This window comes from Cimex lectularius, unplaced genomic scaffold (genome assembly GCF_000648675.2).
Source record: "Cimex lectularius strain Harlan isolate CLEC.00 unplaced genomic scaffold, Clec_2.1 scaffold344, whole genome shotgun sequence".
Taxonomy (NCBI): Eukaryota; Metazoa; Arthropoda; class Insecta; order Hemiptera; family Cimicidae; genus Cimex; species Cimex lectularius.
The window spans coordinates 208,808-232,529 of NW_019392996.1; the positions used below are offsets into that span (position 1 = coordinate 208,808).

Genomic DNA, 23,722 nt, shown 5'->3' on the forward strand with positions numbered 1-23,722 from the left:
TAAATCAATTTGATATCTTGTAAAAACTGAAAATTAATTTAAATAAATTTTCTTGTATTTTTAAACAATTATTTATATAGTGTTCTTTTTTTTCTAAATGTATATATATATTATAATGTGTAATTATGACAAATGTATTTTTTTAATACAACAGTTTTTTGACAAAATTTCTCGCCTGTTTATTCTTTTACAAACATTTAGATCAATGGAGTTAACTTAGCTTGTTCTAGTTAACATTCAACTACAGACATGAGATTAACCATTAATATTCCATAATCTTTATAGCGCATATAATGCTGAATTATTTGCCATCATAATTTTTAGGCCAAGGGACACTAAATTGATTGTAAAAATGGCTTTAACCCTTTGCATCTAGGTTGCAGTCAAACAGTTGTTCCCAGAGCTGGATGTCTTCAGGCTTGGGCTTCTCCTCTTCCAGGAGTAGGAATCGTAGCCTTTGCACCAACAGAGGGCACGTTTGCTTTCTCTTCTTCCTGGCTATATCTGGACAGGCTTATTTCTGCCTCTCCGAGTCTATACATATGCATCCTGAGTCTGCAGTGTCCAGTTAGCAAGCAGTTCAACTTCTTTTTTTTTTTATATGATAGTTCCTTCTCACAGTAAGTTGTTTCCCAATGATCCAGATTTCGAGCTCCTTAACTCATCATCAGGTTGAAGGTTTTCTACAACCTGATGATGAGCTAACGGGCTTGAAAACCGGATCGTTGGAAAACAACTTACTGTGAGTAGGAACTATCTTTTTTAAAAAAGGATTGAACACCGCACTCACTACGTCATTCACCATATCCCTAGATCGGTTCATATAATTAAAACAAATTCTTTCTCTTGGCTCACTTGTCCTTTATTCTCTTGTTCACTAGCTGTCCTGCCTTCAAAATCACTTTGGGCTGACAGGATTGATCAGCCACATTCTCAGATTCTCTTTCTCTCTCTTTTCATTGGACAGTTCCAGACAAGTTTTGAGGTGATCTCTGTAGGCTTGCCTGAAGAGCCTTTAGAGCACCTGGCTGTCTGAAAGATTAAGTCTAAGTCTCACTGAGCGTGGAAGGTGAGACCATTGTTAAAGCAGGGTGACATCGAGTGGATAACTTTCTATCTACAGGTGGTCATGTTCTGCTGTCTCTTCTTCCTTGTAATGTCTGTACAGGTTAATTTCTGCCACTACGAGTGACCTCTTAAGTGTCCAGCTAGCAGTCCAACTATTATTCTAACCTAATGTTCTATATTTAGTAGTTATACCGTTAAGTTTCTTTGATGGTCCTGTGATGTACTTTTTCGCATCCTGGGCTACATTTCCATTGAATGGAGTTCTAATTTTTAAATCATTTTTTGATGGATCAACTTTACTGACAGTTTGGTATGCAACTTAAATATTGGATCATCGTCATCGAACTTTGCTCGGCCAAATTATCAGCCTCTTAGTTGCCCTCTACCCTGTGTGATCTGGTCCCATACAAGGTTAATTTTATTGTTTACCTCAATGTTTGACACCCTAAATAAATCCAAAATAACTGGACTTTACTACTGATGCGGTAATTGCCTGGCTGTTTGAGTAGATGCTATTCTTCTGTTAACGATACCTAGCCTTTTAATCTCCTTGGCACAGTGTTCAATAGTGAAAAACAATGGCATATTGCCCAAGGCTTATATGAATTCTAGTCCTTAGTTACGTTTGTTCAATAAATACAACTCTTGATCCATACCTCGGTCTTGGATCTGTGTACTGTAATCCCCATTTCCCTCAGTCTGCTCTGTCAGGTATTTTAATTTGGAATTTTTTAACACACCTGAATTTAGGGGCCCTAGCATCAACCCCCAGGGGGGTTGAACCCTGTCTGCCTGAAGCTCCCCTTGAAACTAGTTGCTCCTTGTTACTTACCTTTGTGTGTTGTTACGACTACTAGTCTAAAACAAATATTGTTGCACTTTTGAGATGTTTATGGTTTCTATGGCTAGTAGTTCGGCTTGAAAGATGGTTGTGGTGGAGCCAAGAGCAATGTGGTTCTCATAGCCACTTCATGCCAACGCCTATACCATTTCTCATCTTTGAGTTGTCTGTATACCATATCAGAGCTCCAGTAGGTTTACTTTGGCTTTTGTTTTTCAGTAACCGCCTCCACTTGAAAGTCAGTGGATATTGCCCGAAGCTTATATGGATTCTAGTCATTGGTTTATTGCAATAAATATCAGCTCCTGACCCATTTTGAATCTGTAAATAGATAAAGTTGGTATTATCTTGGATCCCTTTCACCCAGTCTGCTCTACCAGGTATTTTTCGTTAAATTTCTTAAATCTGAATTGGGGGGGGGAATTCTGAAGATTAAAATATCCTAATGCTTATTAATTTTTTGGACTAGCCCAGGAAAAATTAGACATAATTACAACCGATTGAACTGAACTAAGAAAAAATACAATAAGTCAAAATGCTGCAGTGGTTTGGAAATAACAAACTCCGACTCATACACACTCAAACTTTCAGTAAAACGTCATGCCATATAACAATTCTTTTTTATTTATCAGGAAAAGAAATATAAGGTAAAACAAATTAAACATGTTTAATGTCAACAAAATAATACAGATGCGAGAACTGGACCAAAAAAAGATAAGATATATTCTGCATAGAAAGTTATATTGGGTGGTATCTTTTATAACACAGGATTGTGTTTGATAAAGTATTGTTTTATAATTTTCTTCTGTACAACAGAATCATGAATCCCTTCGTTTGCCATGATTACGAAGACTTCCCTGAATCTTCTTTAAGCGGTAAGGTGTAATTGAAGAAGATCTGGAAACAGACAAAATCACAATGAAAAGGACAAAGCAGAAGAAAATAGAAAAGGTTTATTTATCACACTTACAAACAACAAATAAAAGAAACAATCAACAGTAATCAATATTTTATGCATAATTTTTCAAACAACATATCATATAAAATGACTAAAATTGCCCAATCGTATAACAATTATACTTGTGATTAAAAAAAATCATAATAAATGATTATGTTGAGATTGTGATAAGATACTCTGATAAGAGAGTAAAGCAACATATCTATGATTGCAAAAAACCTAAACAGAATCCTACAGCACTGGCTACCCAACATTTTGAACACCAACACAATTTCGATTTCAACAATCCAAAAATATTAAACACAGAACAAAACAATCATAAACATAACGTTTTAGAAATGGTTTACATCAACAGAAATAAACACAGCAACAATTACAAAACAGACACATGTAAACTCAGCCGCAGCTACGCTAATATCATTAATCAAATGCAATATCAATAACATACATATAACACAAAACACGTCTACAGATTGACAATATTTACAGGCAATCTCAAATTTCCTGGAAGACCGACTCAGTCTTAACATTGCCACTGTAACAGGTTTTAGAGATATCTGGTTAAAATACTAAGACAATTGAACAAAGGTTCCCTTAGTCAAGAAAAAAAAATTTAGATGTAAAAACCAAAAAATTGTGTACGAAAAGTTGACACTGCTCCCAGCTATCTCAATCAATATAAATGAAATTTTAAGGGAACTTAGTACATCGAAAAATATAACATACGTGTTCCTGGGTTCCATCCAAAATGGGCCCCACCCAGGAATCGAGAAAAAATAGATGTAAAATTTTAGGTGTAAAAAACAAAAAATGCTTTCACAAAACTGCCACTGCTCACATCTATCTCAATCAATTTAAATGAAATTTTAAGGCAATTTAGTACATCGAAAAATATTAGATACGTGTTCTAAGATTGTATCCAATGGACCCCACCTAGGAGCCAAGAAAAAAAAAAAAAAGAGGTGTAAAATCCAAAAATTGCATTCACAAAGCTGCCACTGCTCACAGCTCTCAATGAATTTGAATGAAATTTTAAGCGATTTTAGTAATAAAATATTAGACGTGGGTATAGGGTTTAGCAAATTAGCCCCAGGAAGTCTGTAATTTATGTCTGTTCTAGAGGTGTGAATTATTCTGATGGGGATTAACAGCAGTGTCCACGATGGTATGGAGGGGTTCTGTTATAGAGGGGTGTGAATGCAAATATTGTCCTTAAGAGAGGGGTTTCACAGTGTATTATACATCTACCTTGCTAGAAAATTTAATGCTAGCATTAACCCTTTAAAAAGTATTCTGTATAAATAAAATTTGTAAATAATGTTATTAATAAAACCCATTATTATTAAACTTTGAATAATTGAAGCTTACATGGTTTCCATTTGAATCTTGATCAACACAAAAATATCCTTGTCGTTCGAACTGGTATTGCTGAAAAGGTTGAGCGTTGCTTACTAGAGAACTGTCTGCTAAAGCCTCTAAGACTACCAGAGAATTGTCGTTAACATCGGACAAAAATCCATCTGGAACTTGTGCCGCATCTTCGGGGTTTTTATGGTGAAAGCTGAAAGAACAATTCAGAAATCATATTGTTTAATAGTTACTTTACACAGTAATAAAAACAAGCCAAAATTGCAAATGTTTTTAATAATTTTTTGTTATTTAGTTATATAATTAATCTCAACTTTTGACTTGAGCTAGTCAATGTTGTGATTTAGCTGGATAATATGGCCACATTTCTATGAAAGGGGCATTTTGTCTTCCATAATTAAAACTAAGGACTCCAGCGGTGGTGGATGATGCCTTTTCCACTTAACTCTCTGTTGTGAGGATGTTAAATATTCAATTGACCATTTCTTGCATCCATTTGCATTTAATTGACCATGCAGTTTATCCATAAAAACGAGGTGCTATTGGCTGATAAGGGTGGAAGCAGTATTCTAGTCAGTGTAGGGTATAGGAAGCCAGGGACTGCAGGTTAAAAAAATGGGGAGGGCTTGTTTTTTTTTTTAAGATTATCATATTCAGGATGTAGAGTGTAACAATGTCCTCTTGCTTCCCCTGAGAGGTATTGAGTGTGCCATTACACTTACCCCTACCTCTACCCAGGTACTGTGAGCTTGATATCAAGTTTTAGTTTCTTCACTTCTAGAGTGAAAAAGTTCATTTGTATAATTTTTATGTTATTATACAGCAGAAATCGAGCCTAGAACCTTTACCTTGTTGAGTATCATGCCAATGCCTTGTGACCACCGACACCTGACTTAGGTTGGATCATTTGAAAAGGCGGTAAGTGGATATGAGTTAACACAACCAATTTGTAAAATGTTTTAAGTTCAAAATATGAAAAAATGCAGAAGAGAACCGATGCTTTGACAAGAAAGAAGTCCTCAAACATCTAACATTAATTATTATAAAATATAAAGTACTTAACTAGTTCTATTGTTTCTTTATTAATCTGGTCTGCCTGTACTTGATTGTTTCATCTGTCAAAGATGACCAAATGAGCTATGTTCATCAAGCTTTAGGCTCATCATCAGACCTCAACACAATATCTTTTTATTAAAAACTTACAGCGGGTAATACATTCTCAAGGTGACTGGCGTCGGCTTCGATACCCAATGAATAAAACCCTTTGGCTTGGTGTCTTTTGTAAGTTTATGAGATGTTACGAACAACTTTTGCACCACTCCTGTCTCTTCATTCGTAACGACCGATTTAACTTGTATGTAATAAGGTGTGTAACGAAGCCCAACAGGTTGATTGAGCGCTAATCTTTTATAACCTTGGTCAGCATTCTGAAAATGTTTGGAATAATTTATTATCAATAAATAATAATGTTAAAAATAGCCACTAACTTACGCTTTTAAAATCGTCTTGTTCGATATATAATAAGGGACTGAATTTAATATTATGGGATGTGCTGTTTTGGTCAAAGGGGTAATCAGGCATTGAAAATGCTTCCTCTCCATCCCAACCTGATACGATTTCTACTTCAAGAGGTTTAATTACAACCATAGTTCTGAAAAATTAAAATTAACATTTCAATAATCAAATTTAATTACCTCAGAAGGAAGAATACATTGGCAAGAATGAAAATAAAAATTTAAAAATGCTTAGAAAATACAAACAAATATTATCATAATGAGAGCTTGGCTTTATAAGCAACAAAAATCCTCAAATTTGCCATATAATATTCACTAAAAATATTAAAGTACGCAGCATGAATGTCAGAGACATCACCCGACTAATAATTAACTTTTTTCACATAGACTTTGTTTTGGTGTAGCTCATATTTATAAAAAGAAATAGAACAGAAAAATTTCAGTCACACAAAAAAGTCATAAAATTTAAAATATAACACAAAATAAATAATTAAATTTAATTAAGTTCATGATCTTAATTAAAACTGATGTGATACATTTCAAAGTTAGTATCTGTAAAGCTACAGTGTTTATCGTTTAACAAATATTTGTACCTCAAAAAAGGCTTTCTAATGGTTAGGATAAGCTTCACAAGTATCATTATTGTACTGTGAAATTTGGTAATATCGGATAATTTAGATACCATTATTATATTCAAAATTGTAATTTTATAGACAAATATTTAACCCCCCATCCAAAAGTCAACATAGGAGGAAAAGAGAAGTACCCTTAAACTATCCCAAAGGATCAGAAGAAAGATGACTAGCAAAAATTACAGAAGAAAATAGATGCTGGAACAAATCAGTGCCACAGTGGGCACTAAGTTAACAAGTAAAAGTGATTTTAAAGCTGATTCAATGGTTTTGAAAGCAAGAAATTTAACAAAATCGTACTTTCGAGTCTCTAGCCTGTCTATGTAAGATATGGAAGAAAGAAGTCAAAGAGAAATTTACCACAAAGTTCAAAGAAGATATAATTGTCGATGGTGTCTTCAGGATTGCGAAAGACAAAACCAAAGGTACATCCATTGTTGTGAAACTTGTAAAATCCTTGGATTTAAAACATTATTTTAATAAATTCGTTAAAAAACTCAGGGCTGGGCTGTCATCCGACCTAATGCAATGGAATGTACAAAACATTCCAATTCTCAAAAACGATGAAAAAATTCTATTAAGAAATAGATTTATGGTTTACCGGAATAAAAATATATACTGGGAAGTGGAAAAGGGTTTCAGGAGAGATAAAGAGAAATTAGAAGATTTTAAGGAAATATATCCAGTGATTAACGAATATAGAACATGAGGCAAAAAACAATATTTGTATGGAAAGAGAAATCACCGGGAAATGACATTGGTGCACGCAGCCACCAAGGATCATACTAGCAGGGATGAAAAAACAGCTAGGAAAACCAAAATCTATGACTCCTTAGTTTTAACATTACTGGGCTTAAAAGACTCAACAGAACTTTTTTTGTTAAAGAATACGATTAATTTTTGATATATAAAAGTTTTTTTTACAAGAACAAGGAATATCTTGGTTTGAAAAAATATTCAGTGAATATGACCTTTGTTCGATCCACGCTAAAAAATATTGTTTTTGGGAGAGCAAAAGAAGATTGTTGTTTGTATGGTATAAAAAAAAGCATTCAGTTTTAGAAAAAAAAAACCAAATTTTGTAAAAGTTAATCATCTAAATGTAATAAAATTTAAAGGCAAAAAGTTCAATTCTATTGGGTTGTCCGGAAAATAATGCAGGATTTTAAGTTTTCATTTAAAAAAATCTATATAAAATATTCTGTTTACGTTTACAGGATTACTCATTTGTATGAATGTCAACACTTATTAATCCTCTTCCAAATGATATTGTTTGTTTACCTCTGTAGCATTCCGCTACTTGGAAATAATTCAGTCATCCTTATAATGTCAAAGCGAGAATTTCGTACGATTTTCTTTTACGAGTTTAAACTCGGCCGAAGCGGAGCCCAAACGGCTAGAAACATTAACCAAGTCTGGGGCGAGGGTTGTGTTAATGAGTGCACTGTGCAAACGTGGTTTAAAAAATTTCGGGAGGGAGATTTCAGCCTTGAAGATGAAGAAGGTCGTGGAAGGCCTTCCTCTCTTAATGATGATGTTCTGCGATCAGTGGTGGGTGCAGAGCAACTCAAAGTCAGTAAAACGACCGTCGCTGACCACCTCAAGGCGATTGGAAAAGTGAAAAAACTCGAAAATTGGGTTCCACACTCATTAAACGATCGCCAAAAAAATCAGCGCTTTGATGTTTGTGCATCACTTCTTTGTCGAAACAAAAATGACCCATTTCTGGCCAGAATTGTTACATGTGACGAAAAGTGGATTCTCTACGATAACACTAGACGTTCTGGACAGTGGCTCGACAAAGGAGAAGCTCCAATACATTTTCCAAAGCCCCCAACTCATCAAAAAAAGGTAATGGTTACGGTATGGTGGGCTTCATTTGGTTTAATACACTACAGCTTCTTAAATCCTGGCGAAACCATCAATGCTGAATCATACTGTAACCAAATTAATACCATGCATCAGAAATTGGCAGTAATGAAGCCCTCTTTGGTCAATCGGAAAGGGCCCATTTTGTTGCATGACAACGCTCGACCACATGTGTCACGTGTAACGTCACAAAAATTATTGGAGCTTGGCTATGAAACTTTGCCTCACCCACCCTACTCTCCGGACCTCTCTCCTACTGACTACCATTTTTTTAGACACCTGGACCACTACTTAGAACACATAATATTCAAAAATCAAACGGAACTGGAAAATGCATTTATTGACTTTATCAATTCTAAAAATTCTGAATTCTACTCAGACGGAATTAATAAGTTACCAACACGTTGGGAGAAATGTATTGAGAGTATGGGAAATTATTTTGATTAAAGAACATTGCTTTAAAGTAACTAGTTTCTTTTTTTTTGTTTAATACCAAAATCCTGCATTATTTTCCGGACAACCCAATATATCATTCCAGTGTACTTAAACTGTAATGACTAATTTACATAATTAAATAATGAGTAAATACACCCTTTTCTATAATTATAGTAATAGCCCTTGTATTAAGTACATGTAAAAATTTATGACAAATAAAGTTTGATGTTATTTGAATTTTGTGTACCTAGCATGTATGGAGATTGAATGTATTTATTAGAGTGAAGTTTGATAGGGCCAGTGTATGACTTATTTATTTAAAACAATATATTATTTTTTTATTTTTTAAGAAATTTCAACCTTACTCCCTCAAATAATGACAAAACTAATTGTTGACACTGGTGCATCATAAAATAAAATTAAAAAAGCGAAATAATAATAATAATAATAGCCATTATAAAACAAAATGTATTTTTGTGAAAATTGTAAACTAGGCACTGTATGTGTTGCATAATTTTGACGACAGAATTTCAGGCTTCAAAGTGTTACTATTTTACCTTGGAGCAGTTTGATTGAGAACATCCCTGACACAAGATTCAAGCATCGATGGATCGACGACAGTTTGCGCACAAGTCACTCCAACCTGGGCACAGAATCTGTGAATCGCCTCCGGTGGAAATCCTCTCCTTCTCAAAGCAGTTAATGTAAATAACCTTGGATCATCCCAATCTATTAATATCACATTAATAGTAACAATTTTTTTTTTTTTTTTAAGCGGATATTTCCAGAAACTTTAAAGAAGGTTACATGCCTTTAACTTTGCCACATTCAATTAATTTGGCTATTTTCCTTTTGGACACAACGGTATAGTTTATATTTAACCGGCCATATTCCCACTGTACAGGGCAGTATAAATCGAGTGCATTACACAGCCAGTAGTACGAGGATCTCCTTTAAAGTAAAAAACAAAACAAAAATCTGAATTACATTTAATAATTTACACCAGCAAACAAACCTGGATTGAAATTCTTTGGTGCAGAGCGAATGAGTGATGTTCTCAATTGAGTCACACAAACAATGGGTATAATCATACGTTGGATAAATACACCATTGATCACCGGTTCTTGGGTGTGAAGTAAACTTTATCCTGTAGGCGACTGGATCTTGTTTCCCTTCTTCCAATTTGACTTTCATCCTCAATGAACACTCACCCTCTTTCATTTTGCCATTTTTCATATCCTGTTATGATAAAAAAAACAAAAAACTGATACATATTTCCTTTTACATGACAAGAAAGATCAATTTATTAAACCAGGAAATGAATTTATAAAGAACATACTTCAAATAGTTCAAGATTTTCCTTAACAGATCTATTGCGGTAAGGAGAAGGTGGTGGATTAAATCCTTTTATTTCATCCTGCTTTTGGTGACAAACATACGCATGACCTTTTTTAATTAATTCCACAGCCCAATTGTATAACTGATCAAAATAATCAGAAGAATGAGTAATTTTATATGGCTTATATCCTAAAAATTATATCAACATGAAGAAATTAAGGATGGATAGAATAAATACAAATATAAAATACATCCAGCTAGACTGACCTAACCACTGAACCATTTCTAGAATGCCGTCAAAAAACTTTTGTTCTTCTTTTTCAGGATTGGTGTCATCGTACCGTAAGTAGCAGATGCCATTATGATGTGCGGCATATCCAAAATTAATATTAATTGCTTTTGCGTGGCCAATATGAAGAATTCCATTTGGTTCAGGTGGAAACCGCGTTTGAACCTTGAAAGCATAAACATTTATATGCATAAAAATTTATTTCTATTATTTCTATTAAAAAAGTACCCTTCCTCCAGTCATTTTCAAATGGTCTTGGAGAAGCTGTTTCGTATTTGGGGTGATTATGTAATCAGCAGATTTAAAATTTTCACCTGGAGAGTGAAGATTAAGAGTGCTGATCATATCATCAATCGTCAGTGGTCCAGAACTACCTGACAAAATGGTTTAAAAGACTCCGTTATTACAAGAACATCACATACCACAATTTTTTTTACCATTTCCACTTAATTTTTTAGGCTTAGTGGTATTATCTTTTCGTTTTGTTTGAGAACGCAAATAATCTTCATCTGTTTTAGGCCCTAGCAGATCTAGCATTTGGACATCTATTTCATTTTTAACATCTTTAAAATCTGCCCACTTAAGACATTTACGTACATCTTGCAAAAGGAGTCCTGTATTGAAACGATATCTGGAAAAATAGACATACAACTTCACCTCTACTGAGCGCATTCAATATATTGAAAAGCTAAAAAAATAAAAAAAAAATAAAAAATTACCTCTTTTCAATTATTTCTTCTTTGAATTTATTGATTGTCTTTTCGACGGCTAATTCAACATCTTCAGGGGTAACCGTGATACCGATACCGCAAGCTTTTTCGAAATCGGATGAGTCTAAATTTGGTTGGGTAGCATGAGAAAGTAAGTACTCGATGGCCGCTGTATCAATGAAATGTTATCAGTTAAGCCGAGTCATTTTAAGAATAAAATTTAAATACGGTGATACCTTCTATGCGTAGGGAACTATTAAGTTTCTTTTGAACAATATAAGGCACAACAAATGGCACAAATTGTTTTATCTGTGGTTTTAAATTTCCAGCGAATTGATACAAAATCATTCCAACGTCGGTATGATCTGCACCAAGCTTTTTAACCTACAAAAAAATTGTTCATTTAATGTAACATGGTGGGAGTCACCGACCAGAAAAAAAAAAAACGGAAATAATGTTTAACTTTCATGGACAAAAATGTATGATAATATTGATAGGATTGTACATTATATTAGAAAAGTAATTTAAATAAATCAGCATAAAGATTAATTTCACTAATTTTGTGGTCTGCTTGACCAATTAATATATTACAATTAATCAAGGTTTTTAGTTGAGATAAAATTCGAATCCCGCTCGTGCCATTGACTTTTTTATCTCAACTAATTGTAATAAAGATTAATCATGAGATTTCCTCTTTTGGTAGGTGACGAATCTGAAATTTGGTTATTAGTCATCATTTTGGTCTGCCTATTCTCGCTGGGTTGTCCTGTCACATTTAGAATACAAATACAATTCAAGAGTAAGGAACCTTGTGCAAATATGAGATTAGAGATTGCGGTAACCTGGATGAAGGCGCACTTTGGATTTTTAGGAAATGAAGCAAATGGCTTAGCTGATGACAAAATTTGAGACCAAGGAGAGTTGAAACTCGAGTAAAGGGCATTGTAGAGTTGAGTAGAGTTAACTGATAAGGAAAGTTAAGATCAGGGAGAATCGAGATTCAAGTAAAAAGCACAAAAGAATTGAGTTGAGTCTCGAGTAAAGAGCAGAAAAAACTGAGTTCAATCTTGCGGGAGTCGAGACTCGAGTAAAGAGAGGAAAATAATTGAGTTAAGAGCCAAACTGAGGCCAGGAAGAATCAAGACTTGAGTAAATACCAGAAAAGAATCGAGTAAAGACCCGAATAAAGGCAGAAAAGAGTAAAGAACAGAGAATGGTTGAATGGAGCCGACTGCTGAGGAGATTTGAGACCCGAGTAATGACTGAAAAGAATCAAGTTCAGATCTGGGAGAGTCGAGACTCGAGTAAAGAGCAGAATAGAATTTACTTAAGGCTCAAATTGAGGCCAGGGAGTGTCGAGACTCGAGTAAAGGCCTGAAGAGTCAGGAAGAGATCAGGGGAAGTTGAGACCCTAATGAAAAACAGAAATGAGACATGAGTACTGAACAGAGAAAAGTTGAATAGAGATGAATGATGAGGAGAGTTGAGACTCGAGTAAAGGGTTAAAAAGACTCAAATTGAAACGTGGAAGAGTTGGGCCAGAGAGTTGAGTATAGAGTAGATAAGAATCGAGTTGAGACCATGGAGGACATTTTTAGGTACTAAGTTGAGCAAACCAAAATTAATGGAAAGAACAGGTTCATCACACTGCAGACCCAGCCCTGAAGATGGGGAAATGCCAAAACGATTCTGACAAAGCAACCCAGAGCGGATGACCAATATGATTAGTAACAACCAAATTACTGCTTTTACAATAGAAAATCGAGGTAATAAGTAGAACTTAAGTTAAAATTAAACAGAAGTGAGAAAAAAATATTGAAAGAATAACGGAACTGCGCGTTATCATACAAGTTGTATAGAAGCAAAGATTAGTCATGCAGTTTGCAGTATTATTAAATGTCTTCAAAACGTGCCAGAAAGTTAAAGAAAGTCAAATTTCACAAAGTTTCGATCAGATTTAAATGGATTTACCTCATCACAGAGTTCTAAAATAGTTCTTGTCAGAGTATCATTTTTAAGGGTCTCTTTGGCCTTTTGCTCTTTTAAACCGAGGGACAACAAAACGTCCATCGATTCGGTCATCGTTGCCAACGGCTGAAAATTAAAGGAAAAAGAAAAAAAAAGACTATCGCAGAGGCGATTAAATCAAAACAAGGAAACTGCGTTGCAGACGCCAACACTTTCGTAGATTAGTCCCAACTGGATGAATCATGAAAGTGAGAGGATTAGAACTAAAGTTAAACCTTATCAAAACAAGGGTAGCTTCCTCCCTACACGTTCCACATGTTCCAGAATCGGATCAGCATCGATGTCTTGCATCGAAAAACGAATCGAATTTTCTCCACACGACCAACATGCTCTCCTTTAACTAAATATGTTTATATACTATTAAATTAATTATTTAAAGTTTTAATACATGAACTGATTATAGAACATGATGATGATGAGGATACAAGGAAGCGGGGTTTGTGCTCTTCAGGCCTGCAGCCTTCTTGCATATTGTAGTGTCCTAGTTCCCTAGTTCAAGTCATCAGCGCAATAGACTCATTCCTTCTTCTCAGAAGTATTGGATCATTGACTGTTGCTGACTTGCTGCTATAAATTCATTTCCTAGGTGTTTTCTGTATGCTAGGTTATGTCTCAATTGAGCCGTTGCTTGGCATTGCATAACCTTGCATAATGGGGGGGTCATCATAAAATCGGCCATCCATGTAGATGTTTTCTTAGATGCCAATCTGAGGGTTGTTTTAGCATAAAGTTATTATGTTTAGCGTCGCTAGAGTTTGTCCACTTCTCCTTTTGTTTTATTTGAATCCATTCTGTGATGGAGGAGATTCTGTATTTGTTTTTTTATCCCAACACAAGTATAGGTTCGGGGCCTATGTATGGCCTTGAAGATCCTCCTCTGGCCAGTGGTCTGCTTTTTTGTTACCCAAAATTCCTTTGTACTCAAGGTATCATCAGGTTGTTGTGTTTCCACAGGTTTTGAAGATTTTGGACACATTCACTGACCAATTTTGATGTGTTGATTGTTAATTTTCCAAGGCAAAAAAACATTGATGGCATGTATTTCTACTTGAAATACCAAAGTGTATTTCCCTAATGAGTTCGATTGCTCTTGTTTTGGGCTTGTACAGAAAACACCCGATCCGGTTCCTTCATTTGTTTTGGGTCCATATGTATACCATATCATTGCATCTGATGCTCTCCTGAGTTCTTCCTCTGTTTTATAGTCTGTTGAGACTTTATAGGATGTTGTAAAGAATGTTTCTGGGTTCATGTAGTCAGTCCCCATTTCTTGGTATGGGTGTTTTTTTGTTAGTTATGGTTGTGTGCCCAAATTGTTTAGTTCGTATCCAATTTAATTGTTTTTGGAGCCTAAATGAGCTTTTCCTAGTCACTCCTTGTATAAATGTTTTTAGGTTTAACAAGGTTTCTAATGCACTCGTAGGAGTTGTTCCCATTGCCCCTGTGATACATAGGTTTGCTTAGTGTTTGGCTAGCTACTTTCTGTTGAGCTTTGGTCCACCAATATAGATTATAGAACTGTGTGTGATAGGGTTAAGAAAACTGACTCATTGGCTCATTAATTCCTTAAGAACACTGACATATTGGCTCATTAATTTTATAAGAAAACTATTCAGTCTATGGACAAAATGAACCCTTTTCGACATTATAGGTCACCTACAATTTTTTTACTTGTTATTTTTATAATGCAGGTTTACTTTGTTAAATATATATAATATATATTAATTATACTTATAATTATATAATCATAAATAAACAAAATAAAAATAAACAGCCAGTTTAGGCTGAGCGATAATTTGGGAGGAAGATAAGTACTGGCTCGTATCAACAACCATCTGAGCTGTTGGAGCATCCACCATCTTTAGCGGCTACAATGGTTATATCTTAACAAGCTGTAGTCTGAAGAAAAATTCAATGCATTTTGCAAAGATTGAAAGAATGATATTCATTTTTATTTACAATTACAAATTTATAAAATTATAATTAAAAGAAAGCAGCTTACGTACCAAGTGCACTGTTGCATATACATTAAATTCCTCAGTATACTGATAGTTTTGTGTGCCTTCTGAGCACGTGTGTATGCATGTACATACATGTGCAGATTTGAGATTACATAAATAAGTATTTACTAATTTTTTTATAAACATCTAAGGCATGGTCATCTCACCATTTGTCTACAAAAATAATTAAATATTAACAATAAAGGAAAAAAGAAAAGCTAAATGTAAATAAATAAATGGGATAGTTTTTTAGATGATACTACAATCCTATTTAAGCAATATTTCAACACAGCAAGAAATCTTTTTCCTCCCTGTATAAAATAGCAGCCGGAGTGCCACAAGGTCCTTTGGTCCCCTTCTGTTTTGCATTTATAACGTGAACCTCTGATAAACGAACATCCTCTGACAATGCTGATGAGCCTTGTTCTCAACATCTTGGAGTCCAAGAGGAATTTCAACAATTCAGATTGGGGAATACAAATAATAACAAGGTTTTGTCAAAAATGGACACTAAAAACAATTAGGAAAATCAGTGCTATTTCACCAAATGAAGGCCAATTTTAGACCAACTGATAGTGTGAGGAACCTAAAGGCAAACAGTCTAAAACCGGGACTTACTACATGACTCTATATTAACCTTAGCGCATTTATAAATTTAATTAGGACATAACTATGACTCTGTTCCCCATTCTTTCCCGTAACTCCACTGTCTCTGTAAGTTAAGAAACATGATTTTTAATGCATTTTTGTAACCTATGTTTCTATATGCTAGTGATATATAGAACTTAACTTGTGAAATGACCAAAAAACTTCAGACCATACAGAATCAATTTTTAAAATGGAACACCTTTGCTCACAAACTAAAATGTTACAAACATTTCACACACATTTCAAGTCTGCCGCTGTATGACGGAATAGGCAGACCAAAAATGATATTTTTTATTAGTTTAGCTCATCTATGAATTTCTAGTATGGTCATTTGTGATCTGCCGATCCTTGTTTGTTTTGGTTTGCCTAAAATAACATTTCAATGTATTCAGTGATTCTATGTGTTGTTTGGTCGGTCAACTCTTACATTAAATGGCAACGATGATTCTATTTGTAATATTCAGCGCAATAAGTAGATTATAATAATATTTTTTAAAAGCTGTTTTTTTATGTCACATGATATAAATAAAGTTGAGTCTCCTTAGTAACAGAAATAATTCTGTGGTATTATTTAAAAGCGAAATTCTTGTGCTTTTTAGCTGGTTAAACATGGAGGACCAGGAGTATAAAATTACTTGGTTCCACATGGAAACAACACATAAAGAAGATTATAGACAGCTAGAATACATTTGTCCTAAACCAAAACTCCCCGCTCCAACATGCCGTAATATAATAAGCCATGAGCGCACGACTATTACAGAACCACCCGCATGTAAGGTCGATGTTATCCAGCCTGATGTGATGCAAGAATATTGCATTCAAGGAAATGTCGATGTAGAAACTGTGAACAAACATCCACAGACTTTTGTTCCTTTCACATCTGAGGATGTAATACTTGTAAGTTTACAAAATTTCTTATTGCTATGTTATATTTATGTGTGCAAATAAGCTGACAAATCTAATATATGTAATACAAAATGTAACCCTAGATAACATTTTACAATTTACGATTCAAGATAATGTGTATTAAATTATAAATAAAAATTATTTTTAGCCGGAAGATTATCTCAGAGGGAAAGAAGATAATTTATCAAAGAAAACAAACATGATTGAAAAATGCAAATTTTCCGTACAGTTGTCTGCAATGAAAGAACTCGAGACCTATCCAAAGGTCATTGAATACACTTACAAGTCAACTTACAAAGCAGATTTTTCAGTCGATGGATTCCAGTTCAAGAAGATAGTATTTAGTGCTGACGATTACAAACGAAAATGGGTACTAAAGATTTAACAAAAAAATTGGTTGAGTCTAATGAATAAATATGTATCTCTTTTTAGAAATTAAAACCACCTCCGTCAGAGCCTACACAAATCTTACATAATTATTTAGTGCCTGCAATCGCAACTTGGAAAACTATACAATCAAATAATACTGCTGCTTTAAAAGACGCTGCTTGTTCACAACCATGGTAAAATTTCAATTAAATTTTAATAATTACTGATTTATATAAGCTCACATCTATACATTCATACAAGCATGCACAGAGTTGAGCCTATCATTTGTTGGAGTCCATCGGCAATTCCAATTTTTGCAATTTACAATAAATTACTAATAGACCTTGAGAATCACCCATATCAGGAGTGGCAGTCTGGGGGTCAGGCCTCAGTTTTATCTAGGGGCTATCAACAGCTAGTTCATTTCAGCCCCTAATACAATCAGTTTCTAGCTTCAAACCCACTCACTCTTAAATACATTCTTTCCTATTTACATACCATAATACATAAGAATTATCTTTTTGATACAGAAAACTCAATCCAATCTAATACTAAAAAGTTTTGGAATTATGTGAATTCTGTCAACACTTCTAAGGCCATGCCCTCTTTCATGCGTTTAGGAAATGAACCTTCATCTAATGGCCATGACATTGCTAATCTCTTTGCTAAATATTTCTCCCAAGTCTATGACCATAGTTCTACCTGAAACAACCTCTCTCCTTATGCCATCTTCTCACACTATCTCTAATTACTATATCTCTTCTGGTCCCGATTGCATACCCCCTATATTAGTTAAAAATTGTTCTGTGGCTCTTATTGCTCCTTTACACTATATTCTGAACCGTTAAAAANCTACAACCTTAGTTGAATGCTTTTATATTTCATACTGGACAAAATTATTACAATTTATTTCATTTACTGGTTCAACTAATTCTCGCACTCTAGTCTTATTATATATTTACAAAGAGCATTATTTTCATTAAATATGTACCTAATTATTGTAGTTTCAATTGTCTTTCAGCTTTATTTTATTTCCTCTGCCTTATTTGGTTAGTAATTATGTCTTTCATTTTTGTTGTTCAGTTTTTACTCTTTAATTGTATTTTTATATTTATCATTTATATTAAGTGGATTTCGATCCGTAAATAAATAAATAAATACCATTCAATCAGGGTGGTGTACTTGATATTCCTCCATCAGCCTTTAAACCTATAATTAAGGGTTGATGGGATAATCAATTTCCACCGCCGGCCTTCTCAACTTCACATTCATGCCAATAAATACATTCTCTCTTAACACTGTACTATATACAATAAAACAACCCTGTTCCCTCCAAGAATTGAAACAGGGGGGCCAGATATTCGCTGATGTGCTCAGACACAATTCTCATATCGGATGGTTTTCCTTCACGATATAGGGGCAAGGAGTTGCGCCCTTCAATGTTTATTGAATTCATCCTTAGGTCGAATAGTTTTCTTATTAAATTAATTAGCAAATGAGTCAGTTATCTTATGAAATTAATGAGTCAATGTGTCAGTGTTATGAAATTAATGTACCCTTTAATTAGGTAGGACATATCGAGAAACCTTTACACACAGGACATATAATGGCAGGACAAATGGCTTTGGCCCAAATCTAAGTGTGAACCTCGCATGGCCTATTCTTAATCATGTGAGGATGACCCTTCTTCTAAAAGTCAGATTCTCCAAGAGCCAATCGACAGACAGATCCTGTCCACCAATGCGGCCACTTTCTTTTAATCATGTTTTTTTAATGTATTTTTACCATCAGACCATGGTGGTCAAGTTTGGAGGTGCAATGCTACCTAAATTTCAATAATGTTACCTAAAGTAACTTTAATTAGATGATAGCTTGTCATTCAACGCTTCAATTTAATGTAAGCTTTAACTAATACAAAATAAAAACATTTACATTTGTTGATGTTGATTGACCCTTATATCACCTTATTCATGCTTTTTATCTATTAATGTTATTCCTTAATAATAATGTTAATGTTTTCAGTGATGTTTTCCCAAGGAAAAAGGATGTATTGGGTTGTCAGATATTACTCGATGCTAGAAGAAAGGGAGTATTGTCGCACAGTTATACTTGGAACCCGCATCACGGTGGGACAAAACGGCGTAATCCACCTTTTCCTACGGACACAAAGCAAGTCTACCGTGACTACCTTGTCTGGCATAACCCTGTAGATATGTCAGTGATAAATTCCATGCTGCAACAATCCCGAGGAGAGTAATACTATCATCGACAAGAACATTTCAAGAATTTTTTCTAAACTAAAAAGCTTATAAATGACTATTATTTTATTAAATTAACTTGGTACTATGAAAATTCATAAGTAAACAGATAAGTAAATAGAAATTTGTGATATTTTTAAATTGCAGAAGTTTTTTTATAAATCTGGGGTCCTTGGTGATTCATGCATGAAAAGTGCACTCTGCTAATTTTTTTAGACAGTAAATACAGCGTGTCCAAACTGAAGCCCTGTTGTTTCGATGACTCTGTGTTTTCTTGGGAGAGTCAGCAAATATCTTGTTCGATATTATTTAATTAGGTGATATTTTATTAGACAAGAATTCAAACTGATATCATTTTCTGTAATTCCAACAAGCTGAGAAAAAGATCTATCTTTTCCTTGTGGAAATAAAGTACATTGTTTTATTTAAACCTGATATTTCTCTCATCTTTGATCCACTGCTGGTGTGCTTAATTGTGGTACTTGACCAGTCTTAGAACTCTAGTTGTTTTTTGCAAGTTTGTTGTTAGAGATGGTCCATTCTTGATGTGGTATTGATCTTACATTAGTGTAACATATATGATAAGACATTTTGAATTAAAAGACTCGGCAGAGCAGATTGGGAGAAAGGGATCACCATTAATGCTGGCTATATCTGGTATAAAAATGGCTCTAAGGCCTAGGTCAGGAGATAGTATTTATACAACTATAATTCATCCCTATTTATAGGTTGAAAAATATGAACCGTGGAGTTGGTAATATATAAAATTAGAATTCATGGCCTTGGGCAATATGCCTGTCTTTAAGGGGGGACTAAGGCTATTGAACACTGCCAGGGAGATCAAATTGCTCGGTATTATCAACAAAAGAATAGCTATCTACTCAGACATAGCTGCACTAAAGGCAACTACCTCATCGGTAGTCATTTCCAAAGAATTGAGTACTACAAAATTAACCTTATTTAGGCATCAAGGCAAAGGGGCAATAAGGAAATTGATAAATTAACCAGCTAGAGTTCGACCAGGACAATCGCAGAAACTAACATCAGAACCGCGAAAGCTAGTTAGGATTAGAATAACAGTAGGATTAACTGAACACTGCATGCTCCAGAGGCATAAGTATATACTCAGAAAAGTAGAAACAAGATTATTGAAGATAGCCGAAGGTTGTGGGTTCGAATCCCGTTCGTGACACTAACTTTTTCATTTCAACCAAGACCTTAGATACAAAGAATAAATAATTGAAAGAAGTAATTTGATCGATCAGATCAATAAACATAATGAACTTATTGAAGATATTGCCAGGAAAAAGAAACAGCAGAGCATGTCCTCTGTTGGTGCAAAGGCTATGGTTCTTACACCTATGAGAGGTAAACACAAGCATACACACAGGAGAAGGCATGTTCAGGAACATTGTTAGGTGAATTCACTAATTTCGTGGTCTGCTTGACCAATTAATACATTACAATAAATTAAGGGTTTTAGTTGAGATAAAAAAGTCAATGGCACGAGCGGGATTCGAACCCACGATCTTCAGCTAGATACGCCGCTGCTCCACCACTTGAGCTATCGTGACCTCGATCCACTCGGACACTAACTTCCCATCTCAACTCCACTTTTTTGAATTTTCCCTCCTTTTTGCCATTTTTCAATTTTCAAAATGAAAATGTGGTAGAGCAAGCTCTCAAGTGGTAGAGCAGCGGTGTATCTAGCCGAAGATCGTGGGTTCGAATCCCGCTCGTGCCATTGACTTTTTTTATCTCAACTAAAAACCTTAATTAATTGTAATATATTAATTGGTCAAGCGGACCATGAAATTAGTGAATTTAATGATTTAAAATGAAGTATACTTCACTAAAGCTCTCCATGGCCATTTCATTTGTCGTCGAGAATCCAATCCGATTACACGACATTTGAAAAATGGCAAAAAAGAGGGAAAATTCAAAAAGGTGTGGTTGAGATGGGAAGTTAGTGTCCAAGTGGATCGAGGTCACGATAGCTCAAGTGGTAGAGCAGCAGCGTATCTAGCCGAAGATCGTGGGTACAAATCCCGCTCGTGCGATTGTCTTTTTTATCTCAACTAAAAACCTTAATTAATTGTAATATTGTTAGGTGATTTATACGATCTCAAAAGGCAAGATATTATCAACAAAAGTATAGCCATCTACTCAGACAACCAAACGGTACAAATACTGTAACTTATCGGTAATATATATAATAACCGTTTGGGATTGGGACCTTGTTTAGGTACCAATTCATAAAGGTCAGAAGAGCAAAAAGATCGATAAATAGGCCAAGGACAGTTCGATCAGGACACCTATCAGTCCTGAATTGTTTTTTAGCGTACCAAATTGCCAAAAATGTAGATCCATGAGACAACAGGTTAAGAATTAAGTCCTCCGTTCAATGGGATCATGCTGCATGACAGAGACATGCAAAAACATCCATTAAAGAATTATAATAGAAATGGCAAAACTACTAAACCTAGTTAGGGACTAGAGTGATTGTAGGACAGCTATTTCTTTTAAGTGAAAATTCAGCCAATGAGACGATTTTCCTGTTAGTTTTATTTGTATACCTTGCCTACACTTTATCCATTTTCTTTGATTACATGTTCAATATTGAAATCTAGATAATTGTTTAGCTTAATCATATTAAAATTTATCCAACTTAGCCTATCAATGATGCATTCAAGGGTAAATTTCCAAATAGAAAACAGGATAAGCACATTAGTTTGTGGTGTTAAATTTTTTTTTTTAGGTTTGTTTTGTCTGACTTTCAATGAACTCAGTTTAAATAATATAGTAGGAGTACAGGTATGTAATTATGTGATTTAATCTCAACAAATTTATTTCAGAAAAATAATATAAAAATTAGTACTCATTGGTACTGATTTATTTTAACACTTAATATTACAAATTTTTAATAATAATATTTTATCAATAAAGCTTCATAATTCAGTTTTTCTTTCGTCGATATTTTAATTATGAAATACAATAATAAACATTTTATTATTTTCTTTAGAAGACAGGTGAAACATGAATATTTACTCAAAACGTTACAGTAATGTTTTGTTGGTCAGTACTATAACGGCTTCATCTGATAACATATTTAACTTAAAACTAATTCAACTGCCTTTGTATATGCAGAAAACAGTTTATAGAATCTATGACCAGAATAAAATCACAATCAAGTTGAAAGATGAATTTAGTTTATTTTATTGACAATTTTTTTGTCATCATCACATGTCTTTTAGTTTTCCTTGTTTAGAAATAGAATTTGTACAAACCTGAAAAAAAGAACAAAAAAATAAAAGTAAAAACATAAATTGAGTAATAATTGAATTAATATTGTGTAATAAAACATGATTTTGTAATTTGATCCATACCAATTGACTTGGTCTATCTTTGCTTGGTTGGTCTGTCAGAAGCATTTCATCATTTTGCCATCTTCATCGTAGAGTCTGGGTTAATTTTATGATGACGTCTCCTGTAAAAGGGGTCTGCTGGTATTTAAACCCAGAACCTATAACTTGGCAAATACAGGATTGACTAAGTTTTCCTGTAAAACAGGAAATGTTTCATACTATAACCCATTAAAAAACCATTGGCTCTGATGGGCTTTGAACCCACAATTGCAAGCATGGGAAAAATAAGTTGGACACCCTAACCACTCAGACATTGCAGTACCATACTTCTTCTGTAAATTATAAATTTGTCTTAATTATATTTATATGGAAAGAAACGAACAGTTGTTTGGTAACGACCAAATTATAGGTTCATAATGCTGCAGGCACAATACTGAAGATGGCGTAATGATTGAAACATATCTGACAGACCAACCCAACAAGGAAATCTCACAACACATGATTTTAACACTAAAACAACTTATAGAAAATTTTCCTACAGCTTGAGGAAGATTTTGAACATAACTGATTTTGCTATCGTAACATACAATCAAAGTTTTTTATTAGTATTTTCTGTATGTCCAATTAATTCATCAATAGGCGTATATAGCCAATTTGTTTGTTCAATATAGTCAATATGTTTTCGCAAATTTTTCAGTCTCTTTAGATGTTCNTTTCATGCTAATAAATTACATTCATTCCAGTAAATTAACAAACACAACATCCATTACGAACATAGAAGTCTGGTCACATACACTCCTCCAGAGTATTCAAATTACTGGGACAGGTTTAAAAAACCTCTTCCAATAAATTACATTCATTACAGTAAAGTAACATAAACACAACCCAGACAGAACATACATTTAAAAATCCCTATAGTTCTATGTCCCAGAACAGCAATCTGTGCCTGCTATCGTGCCTCAATACTGCACACAGGTTGGATGATATGCCAAAGTATTGTCTGTCTATATAGTCGAGCCTTCTACAATTGAAACTATGTTCAATTGTTATTCTATCATTGATAATGGGCAGTGTCACTATCCAGCCAGAAGGTGCCCGTGCGTTATACTTGTAGTATGACCTTTTA

The 23,722-nt window shown here is 34.3% G+C and overlaps 2 protein-coding genes across 3 annotated transcripts; one reads left to right on the plus strand and one right to left on the minus strand.

The window, feature by feature from the left end:
* Positions 1–2,557: 2,557 nt before the first annotated feature.
* LOC106664109 (probable glutamine--tRNA ligase) lies at positions 2,558–13,269 on the minus strand. Its single transcript, XM_014389530.2, has 14 exons — positions 12,994–13,269; positions 11,259–11,406; positions 11,032–11,191; positions 10,750–10,943; positions 10,541–10,686; positions 10,291–10,477; positions 10,025–10,212; positions 9,701–9,924; positions 9,497–9,636; positions 9,243–9,414; positions 5,727–5,886; positions 5,439–5,662; positions 4,236–4,428; positions 2,558–2,806 (listed from the first exon to the last, which is right to left on the minus strand). The coding sequence occupies exons 1-14, from the start codon at positions 13,102–13,104 to the stop codon at positions 2,753–2,755; spliced, it is 2,301 nt and encodes a 766-aa protein (XP_014245016.1). The 5' UTR covers positions 13,105–13,269; the 3' UTR covers positions 2,558–2,752.
* A 2,972-nt stretch (positions 13,270–16,241) lies between these two features.
* On the plus strand, positions 16,242–19,319 carry LOC106664061. 2 transcript variants are annotated; one of them, XM_014389439.2, is made up of 4 exons: positions 16,242–16,595; positions 16,753–16,974; positions 17,037–17,167; positions 18,996–19,319. In XM_014389439.2, the coding sequence occupies exons 1-4, from the start codon at positions 16,308–16,310 to the stop codon at positions 19,228–19,230; spliced, it is 876 nt and encodes a 291-aa protein (XP_014244925.1). In that variant the 5' UTR covers positions 16,242–16,307; the 3' UTR covers positions 19,231–19,319. The 2 variants fall into 2 exon arrangements, with proteins under 2 accessions (XP_014244925.1, XP_014244926.1); XM_014389440.2 differs by lacking the exon at positions 18,996–19,319 and adding an exon at positions 18,541–18,904.
* Positions 19,320–23,722: the final 4,403 nt, after the last annotated feature.